General features: G+C 40.6%; 2 protein-coding genes across 4 annotated transcripts; one reads left to right on the forward strand and one right to left on the reverse strand.

Annotated features, from left to right (window-relative positions):
* Positions 1–200: 200 nt before the first annotated feature.
* TTPAL (alpha tocopherol transfer protein like) lies at positions 201–6,857 on the forward strand. The gene is made up of 4 exons (XM_079979813.1): positions 201–663; positions 2,591–2,784; positions 3,314–3,424; positions 4,170–6,857. The coding sequence occupies exons 1-4, from the start codon at positions 225–227 to the stop codon at positions 4,443–4,445; spliced, it is 1,020 nt and encodes a 339-aa protein (XP_079835939.1). The 5' UTR covers positions 201–224; the 3' UTR covers positions 4,446–6,857.
* Positions 6,858–7,171: 314 nt separating this feature from the next.
* SERINC3 (serine incorporator 3) lies at positions 7,172–18,416 on the reverse strand. Of its 3 annotated transcripts, none has more exons than XM_079979613.1 (11): positions 18,217–18,415; positions 15,818–15,867; positions 14,264–14,425; positions 13,249–13,409; positions 12,503–12,582; positions 11,765–11,902; positions 11,020–11,189; positions 10,254–10,344; positions 9,707–9,890; positions 9,012–9,236; positions 7,172–7,988 (listed from the first exon to the last, which is right to left on the reverse strand). In XM_079979613.1, exons 2-11 carry the CDS (start codon positions 15,824–15,826, stop codon positions 7,850–7,852), a joined length of 1,359 nt encoding a protein of 452 aa, XP_079835739.1. In that variant the 5' UTR covers positions 15,827–15,867; positions 18,217–18,415; the 3' UTR covers positions 7,172–7,849. The 3 variants fall into 3 exon arrangements, with proteins under 3 accessions (XP_079835739.1, XP_079835738.1, XP_079835737.1); XM_079979612.1 differs by having other exon boundaries at positions 15,818–15,870; XM_079979611.1 differs by lacking the exon at positions 15,818–15,867 and having other exon boundaries at positions 18,217–18,416.
* Between the last annotated feature and the right edge of the window lie 1,558 nt (positions 18,417–19,974).

Consider the following 19,974-nt stretch of genomic DNA (forward strand, 5'->3'; position numbering starts at 1 on the left):
TAGGTGGAGCTATTCCTGTACAAACATTGCTCTGAATCAGAGCTGACTATAAAGAATCTTTCAGAGTGATTCTTAAGCCCAAATAGAACCAATAAATAGGTGTTTTATTTTGGAATTCTTAAGACTTATATGGAAGACTAGGTAGACGCTTCTGACCACTTTTCCTAGATGCTGTTTGTTCATAGTATTGTCTTGTTGTTTTTTATCTTCCTTGCAGGAAACCAATGTCAGGAAATGGTGATGGCACCATTCCAAGTCCCTCTGTGGGATCTCTGTCAGAGATTGAGGTCCTGCCAGATCAGCCAAAGTATGTGTGCTCATTGTCCGCTGAGCTTGTCGCCAAGGCACGTGAAGAGCTGCAGGAAAAACCTGAGTGGCGGCTTCGAGATGTTCAAGCCCTCAGAGACATGGTGTGCAAAGACTATCCTAACCTGGGAACATGTTTAGACGACGCTTTCTTGCTCAGGTTCCTTAGAGCCCGGAAGTTTGATTATGATCGGGCACTTCAGCTCCTTGTGAACTATCACTGCTGTAGGAGGAGTTGGCCTGAGGTTTTTACTAACCTGAAACCGTCTGCTATAAAGCCTGCCTTAGAGTCTGGTTTTGTCACTGTGCTTTCTCACTTAGATACTGAAGGACGCCATGTTGTTTGCATTCGCCCAGGTATTTTTTTTAATACTTCTCCCCCCTGCCTTTGGTTAACTGTTTAGGATTGCTTCTTGTGACTTGCTACCAAATTAGTATTTTTAAAAAAGATACAAATATTTCATTTGATGCTTATGCTTTCTTTCCCCTATTACTAATATTACTGCATAATCCAGTGAAATGCAGTTAATGACTTGAGAACTGTATCATTAATTCACGTACTTCAGGGAGTTCAGTTTTCAGAACACATTTTTTAATCTGTAATTTCTGTATGAGGAGATGGGATGTTGTTGTTGTTATTTGTTGTACTTATATAATTTCTAGAAGGCTAAAATCCTACATTTCCTTTTGTTCCTTCCTGGCTTTCCATAAATATTTACTTTTTCTTCTTGTTACACCAGTCTTTTAAAATAACACTTTAAATTGTTACTTAAATCTGAATTGTACATAGGAGACAGAATATGTTTTCAATGCTAATATAGTATGTTGTAACATAATATATCAGCTAACAAAAACAAACACCCTCAATACATACATATAGTATTTTCAGGCATATATTATCATTGAGGAAATCACCAAAAATATTTCAAATTACAGTTGTGAGCTAAAACACTGGTGCAGACATATCTTTGAAAGAAACTCGATTTTGAGTAGGCCTGCCTTAAACAGACCATAAAGGAGTATGATATTTTTGATCTCTAATGGAATGGTTTGGACAGTGTACTGCTGAAGAAAGTAGCTGGGATTTATTTGTCCCTGATTGGTTAATCTACTGCTGTTATGTTTTGGGTCCAATTCATTGACATTGGAGAAAAGATGTGGTGGCGACAGTTTTATGGATCGAGGCTGACAATTTGGCCTCTTAGTAATTTAAACCTCCAGTCATCTTGTCCTGACCTTTGGCCAACACCATGCATGGTGACAGCCCAGAGAGAGAAAACCAGGCAAGCAATTTTGGAACTCCCGGCTTGTTGAGATCACTGTGCTCTTTTGGGTGCCTGCAAAAAAGCATTATTGTTTTGATAAACCTAGCTAGGTGAAATAATTTTAATCTGTTTAAGTATTTTAACTTTGGTATGTTTTAAATTATTGTTGTGAATTGTTCTTGATTTTATTGATTTATCCTTTTGTAAACTGTTTTGAGGTTTTTTGGTTTTTTTACACGCAAGCTGTGTATAAACTTTATGCAATAAACAAATGATATAAATAATAAAATGTCCTACCCCCTTGCCTCATGGCTCAAACTCACCTTTCTCCTTTAGTACTGAGAGGGATATAATTAGATATCAACAAAAGTTAGTAGTGGGTATATATATATTAAGTTTGTCTTGCTCCAGTATCTATATTCACTCAGTATTACATTTTTATTTTAAAATTGTTTGCATGGAATTTGAGAAATCAAAAAATACCATTAATGGTAATTGGGTGGGTGGGAGAGAGATGAAATCATGAGGATACACAAACATAAATATTTTATTATCACATGGTGTTTTGAAACACAGTTCTTTAAGAGAGGCACTTAAAAAAGCGCAAAGTTTTGTTCTTGAGGCTGCTGTATAACCAACTGAATAATCAACAACTGTATTTTGAAATAGGTTGGAGCATTAAAATCTTTATTGTTACACATCCTTGAGATTTTGTTCTACCCATACTGTTCTACCTTTCCCCATACTGAATAATACATCATTTTCCCCCAAGGAAAATGAACATCACCTGTCCTTAAATATATGTCCTGTTTTGCTCCAGAAGTCCAAGCACAAAGCATACAAAAAGATCAGCTTCTTGAAGCATCTGCAGGTTTTATTTAATGAAGAACTAATGTGAATTAGGACAGAGACTTTTAAAGGATGATTAACCATTATAAGACAAATAGAAAATTCAGTTTTGAAATGTACTGTTGGTTTATTCAGCTTTGCAACTTATCATCTCTGTCTTATAACCATAGACAGATGGATCCCAAGTAACTACCCAATTACTGAAAATATTCGTGCCATATACTTAACATTAGAAAAGCTCATTCAGTCTGAAGAGACCCAGGTGAATGGAATTGTTATCCTTGCAGACTACAAAGGAGTCAGCTTGTCTAAGGCATCTCATTTTGGTCCATTTATAGGCAAAAAAGTGATCGGAATTCTTCAGGTAAGATCTGAATCTATAAAGGGGAAAAAATAATTATATAACCAACAAATATTAAAAGCCATTTCATTTGACACAGGTGCTTATGGAAATGGGTGGGTTTCAACAAAGGAGTGGAATATCTTTGTGAGCATAGTTTAGCTTTGAAACAGTCTTCATTTTCAATTGAAAGAAACCTGGATTTTAATTATAAGAGATCCTTATGAAGGTTCGAGTAATCGGTATCTTATCTTAAAATATTATATTTCACCTTGGATAAGACGTGTGTGTACTTTAAAGTGTTACCTTGTGGTGGGAAGAATGAACAGCACACATTTGTTCTATAATCTTCACAAAGATATATAAAAATAAAAAAATTGAATCTTCACAAATGTGCCTGCTGCCTACAGATCTTTTGTAAGGAGCTATTTTTGTTCCATTGTGAGTTCATACATCAGTAAATTAAGTGTGTGTTTTTGAAAACTGGTAAAAGCTATTCATAAAGTAACCAGTATTTATAAACCTGACTGGTATTGTGTTGTTGTTTTTTTAGGATGGCTTTCCTATTAGAATAAAAGCTGTCAATATTATAAATGAACCTCGAATATTCAAGGGCATTTTTGCCATCATCAAACCCTTTCTGAAAGAGAAAATAGCAAATCGGGTAAGTGGCTATTTTTATTCATTCATTCATTTAAAGCATTTTAATCTTGCTTGTCAGCTGAAAATGCTGCCAGAGCAGCTTACATAACATCAGTAAACACAAGACAACCCTTGCCCCAAAGGCTTACAGTCCAAAAGACGCAACGAAAGTGGCTAATGTTGCAGACAGGCTGTTGTTCATTCATAGAGGTCAGACTAGCAAGTTGCATATATCTGTAGTGTAATTGTGACCAATGGAATTCTACTTGGCATAGCTGGAAGGGGCCTCCTCTTATCTTCTCCCACCTTGCACAGCTTACAATGGCAGAGGAGTAGTGGCTGTTGCAACCAGGTGGGTAAAGGTAAAGGTACCCCTGACTGTTAGGTCCAGTCGTGGACGACTCTGGGGTTACGCACCAGAGAAACACCATTTACCTTCCCACCGGAGCAGTACCTATTTATCTACTTGCACTTTGACGGGCTTTCAAACTGCTAGGTGGGCAGGAGCAGGGACTGAGTAACGGGAGCTCAATATGGTAAATTTGTTTCCTGCCATTCACCAGCAGGGTGGGTCACAATTTAATATTAGGATCAGCCTGGTCTCTTGTTGCCACAGTTATTTGGATACACAATGTGAATTATACTCTGAATTTCTTGAAATTGAGGTATCACATTATTATTTCAAGAATACTATATCAGAGTGTTACATTATTATTTCAAGAATAGTGAACCCGTATTGTTGAAACTTCTGGGTTTTTCTTTTTCAGTTTTTTCTTCATGGGTCAGACTTGCGCTCTCTTCACCACAACCTTCCACCATGGATCCTACCTGAAGAATATGGGGGCACTGCAGGGAAACTGGATATCTCTGCCTGGAATGAGCTGCTGCTGGCCTCAGAGGATGACTTCCTGTATGATGCTTCTCTTCTGGCTCCCTCCAATGACTCTTCTCCTCTTGACCCACTATTGACTGGGGAGATTGATGAGAAGCAATGTGATGACTCTTTGCGAAGCTTGAAAACGCAACTCTATTCCTGCTATTAACATAGCAGTTAAAGCTTCCAAAAGGTCACCTTCCTGTTTACAAAGGGATTCTGAACTCTGCCTTGTTCTTAGGTAGACTGTAGCCTAGGGGTAGAGACAGCTGAGGGAGGCATTTTACATTGGAACCAAAGCAAATTAAAAAGGGGAAGCTATGGAGCTAGGTGAAGTTCTACCGCAATCCAGGAGAAGGGTGCAGTTTTGAGGCACCGTAAACGTTGTGGTTTCTTGACCCTTTGCAAACAGCCGCATCTCCTACGATTAAATGTGTCATGTGACTTAAGGAACGTTGCCAATGCCAAGGTTTTAAGCACAATTATTTGGAAGTAAGCTGCTCTGAAATTAATGAGACCTGCTTCCAAATGAGCAAGTTTAGGGTCAAAGTGCTAGACTTTCTCAGGCTGAAAAGAGCTAAAATGGCCAACAGTTTTGACAAAGCGGAAGTGTCATAATGCATTATACTGACTTTCCCTAGAGAAGCAAGAAATTATATTGGTTGTGTGATATAATGGTAGTTGTTTTACGGCAGGCTAGTTTCTAGGAGTAAATGTCGGGCTGCCATTCTGATACACTTTGGTTTGACATGCTCTGATTATCGCTGTCGTTATTCAGTTATTTCCACATATAAACATATTCTCTTCTCTTGTAGGGGGTGTGTTGCCACTGAGATGCAAACCTTAGACTTGAATCTTGCAGACAGGGTTTGCAAATGCAGTGGGTATCCTTAAAACCACTGAAATCAATGAAAGCACATGTTCACTCTGCCTAATAGAAAGCATTAAAGAATCTGTACACCGTTTTTATGCCCATACTTGAATTTGTACCAGGACCAACTGAAAGGGACAGGTAATTCTGCTTATTAGCTTAGCTGCCAGTTAATACCCTGCCTTAGTTATAGAATTCTATTACCATAGGTCTTGGGGGGGTGTAATACAGAAACTGTCATAGTTGTAGATGTCTGTTCAGCAAAGCAAGGGTGCGTGTTTAGACGTGTTTATTTCCGAGTCTCTGTAAACCAAATGGACAGGGTATTTTACAAGCACAATTTCTGTTTTGTAAATGTAACTATTTTCCGTTCAGTGTGTGTGTGGAGGGGGGGGATGTTATCAGTTGGACCTCAGTGCTAAATTGGCTTCCTTTTACAAAGGTCACTTTCCGTCCGTCCTTCATGGTTGTCCTTGTTAATGTGCATTAGTGCTTTATGTCTTCCTTTTATTCGTGGCTTATCTCGTGTGTGTTTGGTCTTGGAGTTATGTACGCAACTTCCTCTTCTTTCATAGTCTTGAGTTGTGGATTAACTTAGATATTTGTGACATCCAGCACTTCAGCCTGAAACCTTTGTAGAGATTGAATTGACTGTTTCATGTTTAGAGGGAGGCAGGTCAACACTTATTACCACCTCATCTTTTAGCACTTTCAACTAGATGGTTGGAGCTATTTGCGGAGGCTTTTACTAAGTGCCAACTACAGACCAGAAACTGGTGCTGATTGTAAATATAAGGTTTTCAGCTGGTGGACTTTTTGTATTGTCAGTGCCAAACTTGTATTTCCCCTCACATTAAAAAAAAAAAAAAGGCATAACCATCTGCCTCTGTATTGCCAAAAGATGAAGCAATTTTGTGTGCTTGAACTAGAGGCCCCATTGATTATACTATGTGGTATGTTATCAAAATAGGCCATCATAGGCATTTGAAACAGGTTTTATTATTATTACTCAAGGCTTTTTACAAGTGTTCTGAAATGGATATACTAGATGTAAATATTTCTTCTGGCAGTCACAGGTAGCTCCTGTGCATGTAAGAAGTGTGAAAACATGTGATACTGAATGATGAAGTTCATTATTGTGCAGAAAAAGATCTAAACTCATCTTTTAATTTAAACTGTCCCTCTAAGTTTGGGGCAAATTAAACAGCTAGTATAGTGTTACAGAAAGTTCAGGTATTATGTTTATACTAATGCACTAATTTTTCAAGTAGAGATATTAGCAGCTAATATATCTAATGTATCCTCGACCATTATTTAATAAATTATTTGGTTGTATTGAAACAGTACCAGGCCTTAAGAAAGAGACATTGGTAACCTACCACAACTGTCAAATTGCCTTTAAGTCTAACAGAAAATGAAAGATACTTGAATTTATACAGTGGGCTTGACAGGCACTATTAAAATTTTTGAGGTTTTTTCCAGAATAGTAGTTGAGGTGCTTTATTTCTACTGTTCCGTCAGCCAGTTTTGGCATTTTGCTAAGTAAATTGTTTCAGTATTTGTTTTGCCTTTTGCTGTATGTAGAAGTCAGGTGTTTGGTTACAGTATACACCTGTGAGAATTTATTTTTATATTGCATTTTATAAAAGGAATAGTTTAATTGTAACTTTATGCATGAGTGGATATTAAACCATCTACCTTAAGACAATATTTCATTATTTTCATCATTATTTCAAGACAATATTTGCTTCCTTGTTAAGTCCATTGTAAATTCCAAGTGTATCAGTAACACAATGGGATTTGACTGCCTTCTAAAGCCATCAAGGTATGTGAAGTGGGGGGGGGGGGGAGGTTTGGATTAATTTTTTAAAAAGCGGCTCAGGGAGAGAACAACTGATCTTCCATTCTGTGGTGCTCATTACCCCAATTTCCAGACATGAATTGATTTCTCTGAACTGTGGTTTGCAAAGATACACAGGATTTTTCATACCTCTGCCCAAAATAAAGAGACACTGAACAGGTAATTTTAATCAAACATGTTTATAGTGCAAATGCCAAGATTGACAAAATGATGCACTGGCTTTTACTCACATCACAAATATTAGAGAAAAAAGCACTTCAAATTATTTTAATATAATTTAATTAAAGCACAGTAGATACTTCATTTGGAATTAACTGACAAATACTAAAGTTCAGTAGAACTTTTCTATAAAATTGGTCTTCTACAGTGATCCAAAAATTGCTTATTTGAACTTCCCATACTACATAGCATGCTGCTCCATTGAGAAAAACAGATTCTGTATGTTAAAATGCCATTTAAACATGTTTTCTTGAAGTGGAATGTACACCTGCAGTATGGCTTTCACTTCCATATATTGAAGCATTAGAATAACTTTAAAATATATTACTTTAAGCTCAAGCAATTTTTCTTTCAACTCGGTTGTTTATACTACTGGCTTTTTTACGGTATCGAACAGCACAGCTGTAGTAGACTAATGGTAAAGCTAGCTTTCATTTAAACATATCAAAATGTACAGAGCTTAGCTTTTTGTATCAAGCATTATACAAGTTAGCAGCTTTCTATTCATCTGTATATGTTGCAGGAGAAATGGCTGGAGCCTTGGCTCCAAGAAGCAATACAGACCATTTGGCTTTCAGCAGAGAGGAACTTCATGTTTCTATGCTTTCAGAGAAATTATCGTTTAATTGAAGTCCCGATTAGGAAGGACAAGAGGTGCCACTAAGGTCCACAGATAGAGGAGGAGACAAACCCAGCTGGAGGAGATCTTCACCCAGACAGCTGGCCACTTGCTTGTCAGAGTTTTGAATTCGGCATCAGGGCTGTGGAATGAATAAATGGTAAAAATGAATTAAGCCATAACTTAGAGCCTATTTTATTCATGCAAGAAACTAGGGGTTAGGGTGACTAACAGGAGCATTGTAACAATGTCTACTCAGAAGTAAGTCCCATGAAAGCAACTGTTTCTTCCTGTCAATGCCCGAGTGGGATAGCAGTTGATGAGATGTCATGCAGTTTGAAGCATAAGAGAACTATCTGGCTTAATGAGTTAATAGAGCTGGAATATTAACAGGAAAAACAAAAAGAGATTCAGCTGTATGACGATATGTCATACAGACTGAAGCAGGTACTATGCCACTACCTTGATTTCAAACTTAATTTGGCTATGCGCATATTTATTGTACACTCAGGCATTCTAGAGACAGTGATAATTCTTTTAATTCAATCAGCAAGGCTGGGAAACGAGACTACTAATATACTTCATTAGATACGTAAGAATTCATTACAGTCAGATAACCATCTTTAACTATGAACAATAAAAAGGGCTCAGATACACCAAGTACCCATCCTACTTTATAGAGACGCAAGTCCTACAATTTTGATACATAATTAGGAGCAGCATATTAAATCACATTGAGAGCTGGAAGCTTCTGGCTTTACTCACAGGGTGACTTTAGGTAAGCCAGACACACATGGAAGTAACTGACTTTCATTATAAAGCTGTCGCAAGATTACAGAGAATGCATGTAAAGCTCTCGGCATTAAAGCAGTCAAAGAATACTATTATTCAGTAATTGTGGAAGATCAGAGAGTTTCCCTTGCATCTCTAGGCAAGGCTGGGAAAGACAATCTGAAAGCCTGGCAAGATGCTGCCAGTCAGTGTGCACAATACTGAGCAACATGGACTAATGTCCAACTTGGTATAAGGCAGATTCCTAGGTTCCCATTTTTTAAGAAAGTAAATTTAAAAATAGTAGTTAATATTTGAGATTATGGTAATCTCACTGTACTTGTCAGCAAAAATATTATACTATCTGATTAAATCTCCACTAGGCTATTCTTACCTGTACCAATTAGTAAGAGTCATCATGATATACAGGGAGGCAAGGAACAGCATGAAGTGGAAGAAGGCATAACTGTACTGGACACCATCCTTTTCATTATCCGGGACCCGGCGAATTTCTCCATCTTCTACATCGCTACCAGTTCCGGTAGTATCATCCAAAATGACGCTGTCACTTGTCGACAGAGTCAGTTTGTTCACTTGACTATTGTTGGAAGATCGGATACTGCAAAACAGTTCAAGGAAGAGGGTGTTCAATGTTTCAGATTGAATAAGAAAATTGAAATCTACCAGTAAATTGTTTAGCCCAAGAACACCTGAGTCTATAAGTATGTAATGCAATTCTACCGCAGATGCTAAGTAGACCTGGCTACGTAAGCTGATTGGAAACGAGACCGCTGCTTTCAACTCTGGGAGGAGGAATGAATTACAAGTGTAAAAAATACATTAAAAATCCTTAGAACAGGTGGGAAAACTATGGCCCTTTAGAAATGGATGGACTACAACTCCCAACTTTCTTGACCACCAGCCATGCTGGGAAGAGATAAAAATTCATGGAATTCCGTTACAGTTGAAGTCTAGTTAATGTTTACCTTGATTCAAAACACAGCAGCTACCTGTTCATTACGCCTAAACCTAAGATGCGATTCTCAAAAATCTGCCTGAAGTTTTGAAACTACAGAGATCAAATGTTACCTGGAATACAAGAGACAAAGTACGAAGACTGTAAGTCCAACAACGCTCTGTGCATCCCACCACTGCAGCTTTTGTGGTCCAGGTGTAGGAACAACAGGTACAACAGCAGTTACATTTGCTGGGATGGAAGTAGGAGCAGCTATCTGGCTGATGATGTTCAGAAGACTTGGGTTACAGATGCGTTCTGGAAAATAAATTCCACAGATTTATAAAATAGTGCTCACTCTCAGGAGAGTTTATAGCCTGGTAATAAACCCAGAATCTCTTTGCCTGTCATAGTGAAAATGCTCTACAAAAAACTTGGAATTCGATCTAATTCTTCCCCCATCATGAACTCACAAAGTATATAAAATTTCCAGATGTGAAGTAGCCGGACAAGAGATTATTTATTGCCTTCATACTTAACCAAACTGTGCATCTCTTAGAAGCCTGCAGGGTTCCAATTCCTAATACACTCAAAGATTCAGTATATTTTTATTCCTTCGCAACTGTCTCCACTACCATTATTGTTTTGAAGGCACAATTATCTGCACTTATGAAAGCTTACCAGGTTCATTGGACATGGCTGACCAAGTGAGGTACATCGTGTAGAGAGTAATGATAGAAGACTGGAGAAGGCCAGAACGAGGCTGGTGTTCCTGTTTGAGACAAGCAAATTTTATATAACTGAACTGTACCTGAACCATGTAGATCGCTTTTTTGTTTAACTCCATGTTGGTTAGCCTTGACTGGAAAGATTTCACTTTCACTACAACTTAAGGCTTCTGTACAGAGGGGAATATGAAGCATGAGTAGAGGCACAAGAACTACTTGGGAAACTGATGAGAAATATTTCAGTTTCCATGGGCAAGAGTTACTTTTCTCATGCCACCCCTACCCACATATATTATTTCATGTATTTTAGTACAGCCTCCAGACTATTCTTTCAATATCCAAAACTGCTTCTTGCAAGCAACTCTTCTATGAATGACTATGCAATCTTGCTAGTTGTGTTCCCCAGCCCTCGAATAAAATGTCTGCTGTCATGTTGCGTCTCAATGCAATCAGCTAAACATTATACTGATCCTCAACTAGTTGTAGTTCAGTGGCACCAAAAGAGTACATTACATGACCACCATTCCCTCCAGCAATATCAGCAAGTGTTATACAGCTTTACCAAAGGGTTTATAGTCTGTTTTGCTCCACACACTCACCTACTCCTCCTGAGTGTTTGCAAGATAAAAACCACATCTAACTAAGGATATTTATACAAGCCCGAATAAGTCATCCTAACCTATATCCCTCAGAATAATCCAATGCAGAATTCATCATACCTGGACTTTTGGAAGAACTGATGTGATTGACACAGCAATGCAGACAAGCATATTAAAACTGATGAAAAACTTGTTCTCAGTACAGGCATCAGGTTTTGTGTAGAAGACATAGAAGAGCACAACGGCAATAAAGGACAGGGTGTAGAAAAGGCCAGTACATGCCAACAGAGCTAAAGGAAAAGCACATTTCAATGTTCAATTGTTAAATTACAATGCAGTTTTTCAAAAGATTATCAGAACACCGATTAAGACTCTGTTTCAAATAGGAAAATATTATCCCTCTCCTCCATGGGAAATACTGACATTCCGCAGGGCTTGCATAATATAATACCACAAATTAGTTATAAAGCATTTTCTTAGCTTATATGGCTGCCTTCACAACACATTTAGTATTCAAAAGTGCTATACAATCACACCAACATCTCACATATTTCCTCCATAATGAAAGAAGAGCAGTTACCTTATTTGCTCAGAGGCAGGCAAGACGTTGGCAAAGTTAAGATTTAAATGACATATCCTTCATTCCGAATGTCACAACTTCTTATGCAACACCCAACACACACCTTGCTACAGTGATAGCATTTAAGCAACAATGTTTAGCAGATGTTGTGTGGATCCCATTTCTTTCACTGGGCCCGAAATTCTTTTATCAACAATGCTGACACGCTGGCCAATAAACACAGTTTCATACTAAACTTCTTGCCTCTTGCTGATTTTTGCTACTCACTAGTTAAACGGCACTTACCAGCATACCAGCATTTTGAGTTTCCTTCTTCCATTCGTTCAACCCAGGATTCATTCCAAGAGTGCGCAAAATCAACAAGCAGTACCAGCTGGATTAAAATGAAGCAGAAGGCGCCACAAGTGCCAATAGCAAACAATGCTAGAAAGAAAAGGAGAATGTTATAATCAGCCTCTTAACTTTTGACAACCTCTGGCTAAATATATTTAAAGGAAGTTATAGAGCCTTTGGGTGGAATTCGCATCTTGCTATGATGAATGTTTCCTCCCCACAAGCATTTCAGCTTACCAGACAGAACCATCCCCGCTTTCTGTCCTCTGTACACTATTCTTGGTGTTCTCCTGACCCCCCCCCCCCCCCGAGTCACTTTTGGGTAACAGGGGTACACAGGGCAAAAGGAGGAAAGTCCTGTTGTGTAAACTTCGGCTTACAGAGCTCATTAGGTGAATCCAGCCCTTTATCTGCTAAGTGAGTGGGCAAACGTATATGCTCCTAAAAACTTTTGCATTTAATAAGCTCCAGCTCTTCATGAATCCAATTCTTTTAAAAAGAACAGTTCAGTAAAATACGAGCTGCCACCATAGTTGCGACTACTCTAAGGAATTCATATGTCACCCCTCCCCCCCCGAGGCATGAGCACAACTGAATCAACACTTAATAAGACACTTTATTGAATACCAAATGCTTCACTTAATAGCAACAGCTAAGGGAAATTCTATTTCCTCATCCATCAATGCTTGCCTGTTGTGAAAGGTCCTTCTGGAATGTAAAATGCTCCAACCATGATGCCAACAATGGCAGCTATTTTGAAGAACCAAAACCTGTTTTTTAAAAAACAGAACACTGATTAGAATAATTTCTCTTAAGCTAACAAAGTCAAGCACCTTTAAGGGGTGTGCCAAAGTATTATAAAGATAGGTGGTCACGTATATGCCTGCATAGTTACTTGGGTTGCAATCTTAATCTCACTTAGCTAAAAGGAAGCCCCATGTCTACTTCAAGATATTCATGACATATTGTCTTTTTAGACACTGTACGTTTCACCTGCTCCTGGTAAATAACCCCCTGGTGATCCCTTCCTAGAGACCCTAACCTAGGGGTGAGAACCAAGGCCTGCCTGCTCCATCTCACAAGAGAATGGGGAAGCACCCAGGAGCCAAGGACTGATGAGCCCCAAATGGAAGTGTTAGGTTAACATCTCAAAGGGAAGCCCCATCAAAGCTGCCCACTTAATGCCTAGTATCCAGTGAACATAAAGCCCACCCTGCCCCACAAATGCTAGAATATATTTAACTGGACTTTGCTGTTAGTCTATGAGTATCTTTTTTTTAAAGTAGAAGCTACTGGTTATACCTCTATTTTGCCTCACGGGGGCACTAGCTCCCACTCAGTAAAACATGAACATATTCACTTGGCCATTTTCTGTGCTTATGAGTTTAATGCTCTGGGCAGAGGAAAGAAGAGACAAGTCCACATTCCCAACCTACCCATTATGTACAGAAGCCCTTGGATCTTTACTTGATTTCACTTGTATCATGATTAGTGAGAAGAGAAAGAAAAACACCGCCATGGCAAAACTGACTCGGTAGACTGCTCTGTATCCAACCAATTCTTCACAGTGAACCACCTTATCACAAAATCCAGGCACCTGAAAGAAGAGAGCAACAAATCCCAAGATTTTTCTCAGCTGAAGCAGACCTTGAAGGCACCTTACAAAATAATAACAACACACCATTTTACTGAACTTTTGGCATATGCTTCCATTGCTCAACAAGATTTGAAATGCTGATGAAAAATGAAAGCTGATGTTCTCTTTGCACTACCAAATGGGTGGCCCACTTTATAGTATTTTGGGGCTTCATAAAGCCCACAAACTATACTTAAATCACCCTGTGTTATGGCAGACAGACTAGAAGTTTCATAACCCCTCAGGAGGTTGTGGACTCTCCTTCATTGAAGGTTTTAAAGCAGAGGTTGGATGTCCATAAGTCATGGATGCTTTAGTTGGGATTCCTGCATTGCAAGGTGTTGGACTAGGTGACCATTCCAACTCGTATGATTTTAATGCAGTGACATAACACAAACTCATCTTTAATTGAACAGAATAAAGTAGGATCAGCTGAAGGCCCCAGAGCCCCAACCACCAACATGCAAAAGAGGTACACACCTAAGCAGGGAAAGACTACTATTGCAGCAAACCAGAGAATCCTAGTGAAATAGCATTTGAAGAGAGATTGCATAAGGCGGCTAACTGAAGCTTAGCAAAATAAATCTAAAGATCTTCAGCTTATACATGGAACATTCTTCCGATATTAGCTGAGATAGGACACTGGAATATGAGTCCAGTCAAACAATCCACTTGCCCTTCCCTTCTTACAGCAAGAGTCTAATGAAAATACTATCATCTCTTATTTCAGTCTCTGTTGCATGCCATATGATATGTAGGTGAATCTGTGCACCATGACTTGTGTTACAAACACACACCACAAAAAGTCTCAGTACCTTTTTCAGCTGCATTTCCATTCCTGGTGCCAGCATGATACAGGCAACAATAGTACTTAGTAGAAGCAAGAAGGCATAAATAAGTCGAGTCACCGTGGAGTTCTTGCTGTTGGGACAACAGCGACACAGCAAACATGATGCACCGCTGCACAAACATGGTATCTGTAGAATGGAAATGAAAATATTATCTTAAGTATTAACTCCTACATATGAAGTACATACTGTGTATAGAGTCACATGAATCTAAAAGGTAAAGGACCCATGGACAGTTAAGCCCAGTTAAAGGCAACTATGGGGTTGTGGCCCTCATCTTGCTTTCAGGCCCAGGGAGCCGGTGTTTGACCACAGACAGCTTTCCGGGTCATGTGGCTAGCATGACGAAACCGCTTCTGGCGCAACGGAAATGCCACTTACCTTCCCACCACAGTGGTACCTATTTATATACTTGCACTGAAGTGCTTTCAAACTGCTAGGTTGGCAGGAGCTGGGACAGAGCAAAGGTAGTTCACCCTGTCATGGGGATTTGAACTGCCGACTTTCCGATCCTAAGTCCAAGAGGTTTGGTGGTTTAGACCACAGAGCCACCTGCGTCCCACTAAATCTATCAATACCATGAATCTATCACCACCTTATAAACCAGTCTAGTTAGTTTTTAGAAAGAGAAAGAGTATATGGTTTAGCACTATGTCCAAATTGTGTACGTAAAATAATCATAAACCACAACATGTTCCTTAATGGCTGACAGATTTTCAGAATGGTTTGTGCTATTTCTCTACGGATAAACGATTCTCTAAATTTAAAATGGCTTTTCAAACTGTAGCTTTGTCAGATAGCGTTGTAGTTGGGGAACCAGCCAGAGCTAAAAAAATGGTGCCCTTTGCTACTGACCCCATCTGCACACTGGATCAAGGAGCACCCCTAACTAGATGATTTGTAGAAAACTTAGAGCCATACAAAAATAAAATTGAAATATTTTAAAATATTTTATAACAAGTTATATATCTGTGCAGTCACAAGAAAATAAAGAAAACTCAAACTGGTACATCCACAAACAAGCGCTTTAAGCCTCATGTTTCGTAAAAAGAACAGTCAATGTCTGGCAGCCTTTTTGGCTGATTTAAGAGGAAAAAAGCAACAGCTAGTTCCAATTTAAATTGTTGATTATAGTTTATCCATCTTGTTTTATTCTTGAATGTGCTGCTTAACGTATATTTTATTGCTAATTCTACTCCTAGTGGAAAGCTGGCTGGAAATAAGCAAAGGCAGACCAGTGAACCATGCAGATACACTATGGGTTGCTACCTGAACAGATGAGTGCCTTCGTCTTACAGCAGCTTTTGAGTAAACTTATTTCTAGTGGCATGTTATCAGTTCTCACAGGTACATTGGAATATCCCAGCAGCCACTTTAAGAATCAATGAAGTGGATGCTGTAAAACTATTGTACTGCATGTTTATTGTTAGTTGCACATGCCCACGACTCATGCCTCAGGTTCATGCACACACACACTGCACACTCCATTTACTCATGCCTGAAAACAAAGGAACACAATACCTTGCACATATGCACATTACTCTCTCTTGATAGGGACTAACTCCAAACTACTACTGGAAAAAGAAAAATAGGCAACTCAAACTGGTGGTGGCGAGGGTAACTCATTTCTACACTACTCTGAGAGGAATATCTCCATACAACTTTCTGTTCTTTCAAGCGCAAGGAACTGCTTTGCAAATGGATGCCATCATTTCAGTGAATTATGAAACGTTTGATAACTTGGCAGCACAAAAAAGCTTACTTTTATGTAATAAAAAGTCTTAATATTTGGATGCACTTTGGAGGGAGTTATAGCTGCAATGTTAAGCTTCATGCCCTCTCTAATGACAAAAAATATGAAATCATCCCTTGTTCAATTTGCTATGACAGCTCTCCCTTATTTAAAGAGATGCTGCCTATTTACCATCACTTAATCTGAATTAAGCTTGCTTATTCTAATTGCCTCAGTGCTACTGCAGATGAACACACCTTCTGTATTCGAACATACCACAGTTGTGCTTGTAGAGATCCTAGTTTCCCCCCCAAAAAAACTAATAAAAATTTAGGCTGATCTACTAAACCCATCCAAAACAGCCAAATGGGGCCAGACCAAGAAAGTTGATAAAAAAAGGACAGTCACCTAATACTGGATTTGTAATACCTGCTTACACAGGAAAAAGCTCATGGATAAATGTTAGCTGTCAATGTGCTGAGAAGGCTATGACTCAGCCAGCACTTCCTGGATTAGGAACTAACATCATTCCTAGAGATGAAATCACAGGACTTGGCGAAGAGAGGAAAGAGAACCACAGTCCAAATGAACTCTCCTTCCTTGCCATAAAGACAAACAGTAGGCAAAAATAATTTTAAAAAACACAGCCCCCCCCAAAAAAATCAGATGTTTAGGACAGCAACCACTTCCAGAATTATTCTTTTTAAAGCTATAGATAAGAAATATTAAACATATGCCAAAAAAGCAATTCTAAAGTATCCCACAAAAAAGAAGTTTGAGAACCACTGCCATATTACAAGAGTGAAGATCCAAATACCCCATCCTGTTTCCAATTTGATGTTAACCTGCCATTACTAGTTTTCATTCATTTTTGTAATACTGGGGAAGCCCAGTATTGCAAAACGCCCTGGATCCTGTGATCATCATCTGAGGCCTTTTTTCACCACAAGAGTTCTGGAGCGTGGCAATATAAGAATAGGATGGCTCCCCCCTCCCTTTATGGAATACTCTCTGAAGGGAGGCTTGTCTGGCGCCTTCACGATATCTTTAGGCTGACCAACATTCTACATGGCCTTATAAATGTGTTGGTGGGAGGGGGAAGTGTTACTGGTTTGTTTTTCTTATTATTATGTATTTTGTGTGCTGAACTTTGTATCTTTATGTTGCGAACTACCATCTTTGGAGGAAGAGTGGTATACAAATCCAAATAAATAAATAAACCTGAAGTGAAGAAAGGAATGATTATACAAACGAAACTGGATCGTCCTAACAGGGAGAAACGAAAGCATATCTACACAGAAGCAAGACTCAGTGAGCTTGAGTGGGGCTTAAAGGTAAAGGGACCCCTGACCATTAGGTCCAGTCGCGGACAACTCTGGGGTTGCGGCGCTCATCTTGCTTTATTGGCCGGGGGAGCCGGCGTTTGTCCACAGACAACTTCCAGGTCATGTGGCCAGCATGACTAAGCCGCTTCTGGCGAACCAGAGCAGCACACGGAAACGCCGTTCACCTTCCCACCGGAGTGGTACCTATTTATCTACTTGCACCTTGACGTGCTTTTGAACTGCTAGGTTGGCAGGAGCAAGGACCGAGCAACGGGACCTCACCCCGTCGTGGGGATTCGAACCGCCAAAAGGTCGGCAAGTCCTAGGCTCTGTGGTTTAACTCACAGCGCCACCCGCATCCCTTTGGAGCAAGAGTGGTATACAAATTCAAATAAATAAATCTGAAGCGAAGAAAGGCACGATTATACAAACGAAACTGGATTGGCCTGGTTCGGGCGAAACGAAAGCATATCTACACAGAAGCAAGCCTCGGTGAGCTTGAGTGGGCTTACTCGCGAGTAAAACGGGCTTCGGAATGTGGCATCAAGGTCCGTTTAGGTCCAGCAGCCATCAGGCAAGGGCTCTTGCAAGGCCCCAAACCTGGACAACGAGTTATTTGTCGCGGTATTTATAGAGATATAGTGTTCCTAGACATGGAGGTTTCGCTTTGAACCCCAGAGCCGCAAAAGGCACCTGGGAACGTCTGTCGAGGCCGCCCCCTCAGCCTCTGTGGGAAACGGCGGCAACCCCGACACCCACTGGAGCTCGGAAACAGGGGATGGGGAACGACGCGGCCTACTTCCCTCAGTCCGGAAGCCGCCTCCCGGCGGGGCCTACCCGACCTTCTCCCCTCAGGTACTTACCCAGCTGGCCAAGGAACAAACCCCTAGCACGGCCCCCATGGCGGCAACGCAGCCCCTCCGCTCTCTGCTTCCCCCCGCGTGGACGCTTCCGCCTCACTCCGTCGCCTTCCTCCCCGGGCCTGGTGCCGCCTCAGCCCCTTCTGCCGCCCGCCGCCGCCGCCGCCGTTGTTGTTGTTGGCTCTGTGGTCGCCGCCGCCGCCACCCTTCCGGGCCGCGCTGATTGGCCGGGCGCCGCAGGCCCGATCATCGGGGGTGGGGTCTGAGCAGCCGACCAATGGAGAGGCGAGGCCAAGCCTGTCGCGAGGCCGGAAAAGGGAAAAAAACAGAAACAGAAAAGAAAAAACAAGAGAGGAGGGATGTGCAGCAGGGTTGGCGGTGACGCAGTGACCATGAGCGACGCTGATTGGCTATAAGGTTTTTTAAAGGACAAGCGTTTATTGTCAGCGGTTGGCCTATTAGAGATCTTGGTCTCTTCGAGGGGGTGGGACGGAGGAGAAGGGTCCTTCCCCCCTCGCCTATCTTCAATGGGACTAGCCGTCGTTGGTTGGAACGGTTCCCTTGGCAACAGCCTCTTTAGAGCTTGCTTGGTGGATGGGCTGCGCCTGAAGGATGGCGTTACCCAGGACCAGGCATCTGCCTTGCTCTGCAGACTGTTGCAGGAATTTATGAATGGGGGGGGGGCTGCCCCTCCAGCAGATATCATGCACATGCTACAAAAATCAGCACAATCACTTTTGTGACTTGTGATTTGTCCCCACAAAACACTTCATCACAGTTTCTTCCTATCTACTCAAAGGGCCTTTGCTGCACAATACTAAATGCAAGAATTCACTGATGAATGTATCTATGTACTGGCTCACTGGGAAAACCTCAGAAATTCATATAGACATGTGAGCTCAGCTACTCAGCAGCCCCTCTGCCTGAGGGATAATTCCTGGCATCCTGATACTTGAGTGCCAGACAGGTAGCCATTCCAGAAATAACAAACCCAGATGAAGACAAAAGGGTGTGATTAACTTGGCTGGGAAACAGGGAAATGTAAATATCTCTTTTGTTACACTTGATGGGTGCTTGGTGGAGGGCAAGGAGAACCCTGGGGCAGGGTCCAGGATGCTCAGATTACTGCCACCAGACCTCTCCTTTCAAGATGTAACCATGATGTAGTTTGGGGGGGTGTAATATGGGGATTAGCAGCCAATAGAGTTTGGGTGCTCTTTTGTTCGGGGCTTCCATCTTGTTCCACCTTGTGGCAGGTGGGAGTCCTGTCATGATAGTCTTCAATAAAGACCAAGCCTACTGGCTGCTGTTTTGCTCTGGTATTCCTGGCTGGTGCCTTGTTTTTTGTCCAATGGAGCCCTCAGATTTCTCTGTTAACAAGGCTTAATGTTATTTCTGCAGTTGCTCCTTAGCTTCAGCCAGTGTTGCTCAAAAGCAAAGTAAAATTTTAATCTGGAAAACCAAATAAATAAAATTTAAAATAGATAGATAGATAGATAAAAAGTTGCTTTCACATTTCTGCTCACTTGTAATGCGACGCCCGGTGGCTTGTTCCCCTGGAGGTACAGAAACCTTTGAACTGATCTCCGCCCAAAGTGTGTCCAAAATTTGTTAACAACTTTTATGATATAAAAGTGTGTTTGTGTTGTCAAATGTTTCATAAGCCACTAAAATAGTGGCCTCAATTTGCAAGCAGTTTGTTAAGATATTGCATGCTGGTCTCTGGCAACAGTTTTCCTTTTTGGATTTCCCACAGAAATG

Source organism: Podarcis cretensis (assembly GCF_951804945.1).
Source record: "Podarcis cretensis genome assembly, chromosome: 6".
NCBI classification, from domain to species: domain Eukaryota; kingdom Metazoa; phylum Chordata; class Lepidosauria; order Squamata; family Lacertidae; genus Podarcis; species Podarcis cretensis.

Coding starts and splice junctions, on each gene's coding strand:
- TTPAL (XM_079979813.1), top strand. CDS start 225: ATGTCAGGAAATGGTGATGGCACCATTCCAAGTCCCTCTGTGGGATCT. Junction 664..2,590: donor TGTTGTTTGCATTCGCCCAG/GTATTTTTTTTA, acceptor TTATAACCATAG/ACAGATGGATCCCAAGTAAC. Junction 2,785..3,313: donor AAGTGATCGGAATTCTTCAG/GTAAGATCTGAA, acceptor TTGTTTTTTTAG/GATGGCTTTCCTATTAGAAT.
- SERINC3 (XM_079979611.1), bottom strand. CDS start 18,255: ATGGGGGCCGTGCTAGGGGTTTGTTCCTTGGCCAGCTGG. Junction 11,903..12,502: donor AGAAGGACCTTTCACAACAG/GCAAGCATTGAT, acceptor TTTTCTTTCTAG/CATTGTTTGCTATTGGCACT. Junction 9,237..9,706: donor CTTTGTCTCTTGTATTCCAG/GTAACATTTGAT, acceptor ACTGTTTTGCAG/TATCCGATCTTCCAACAATA.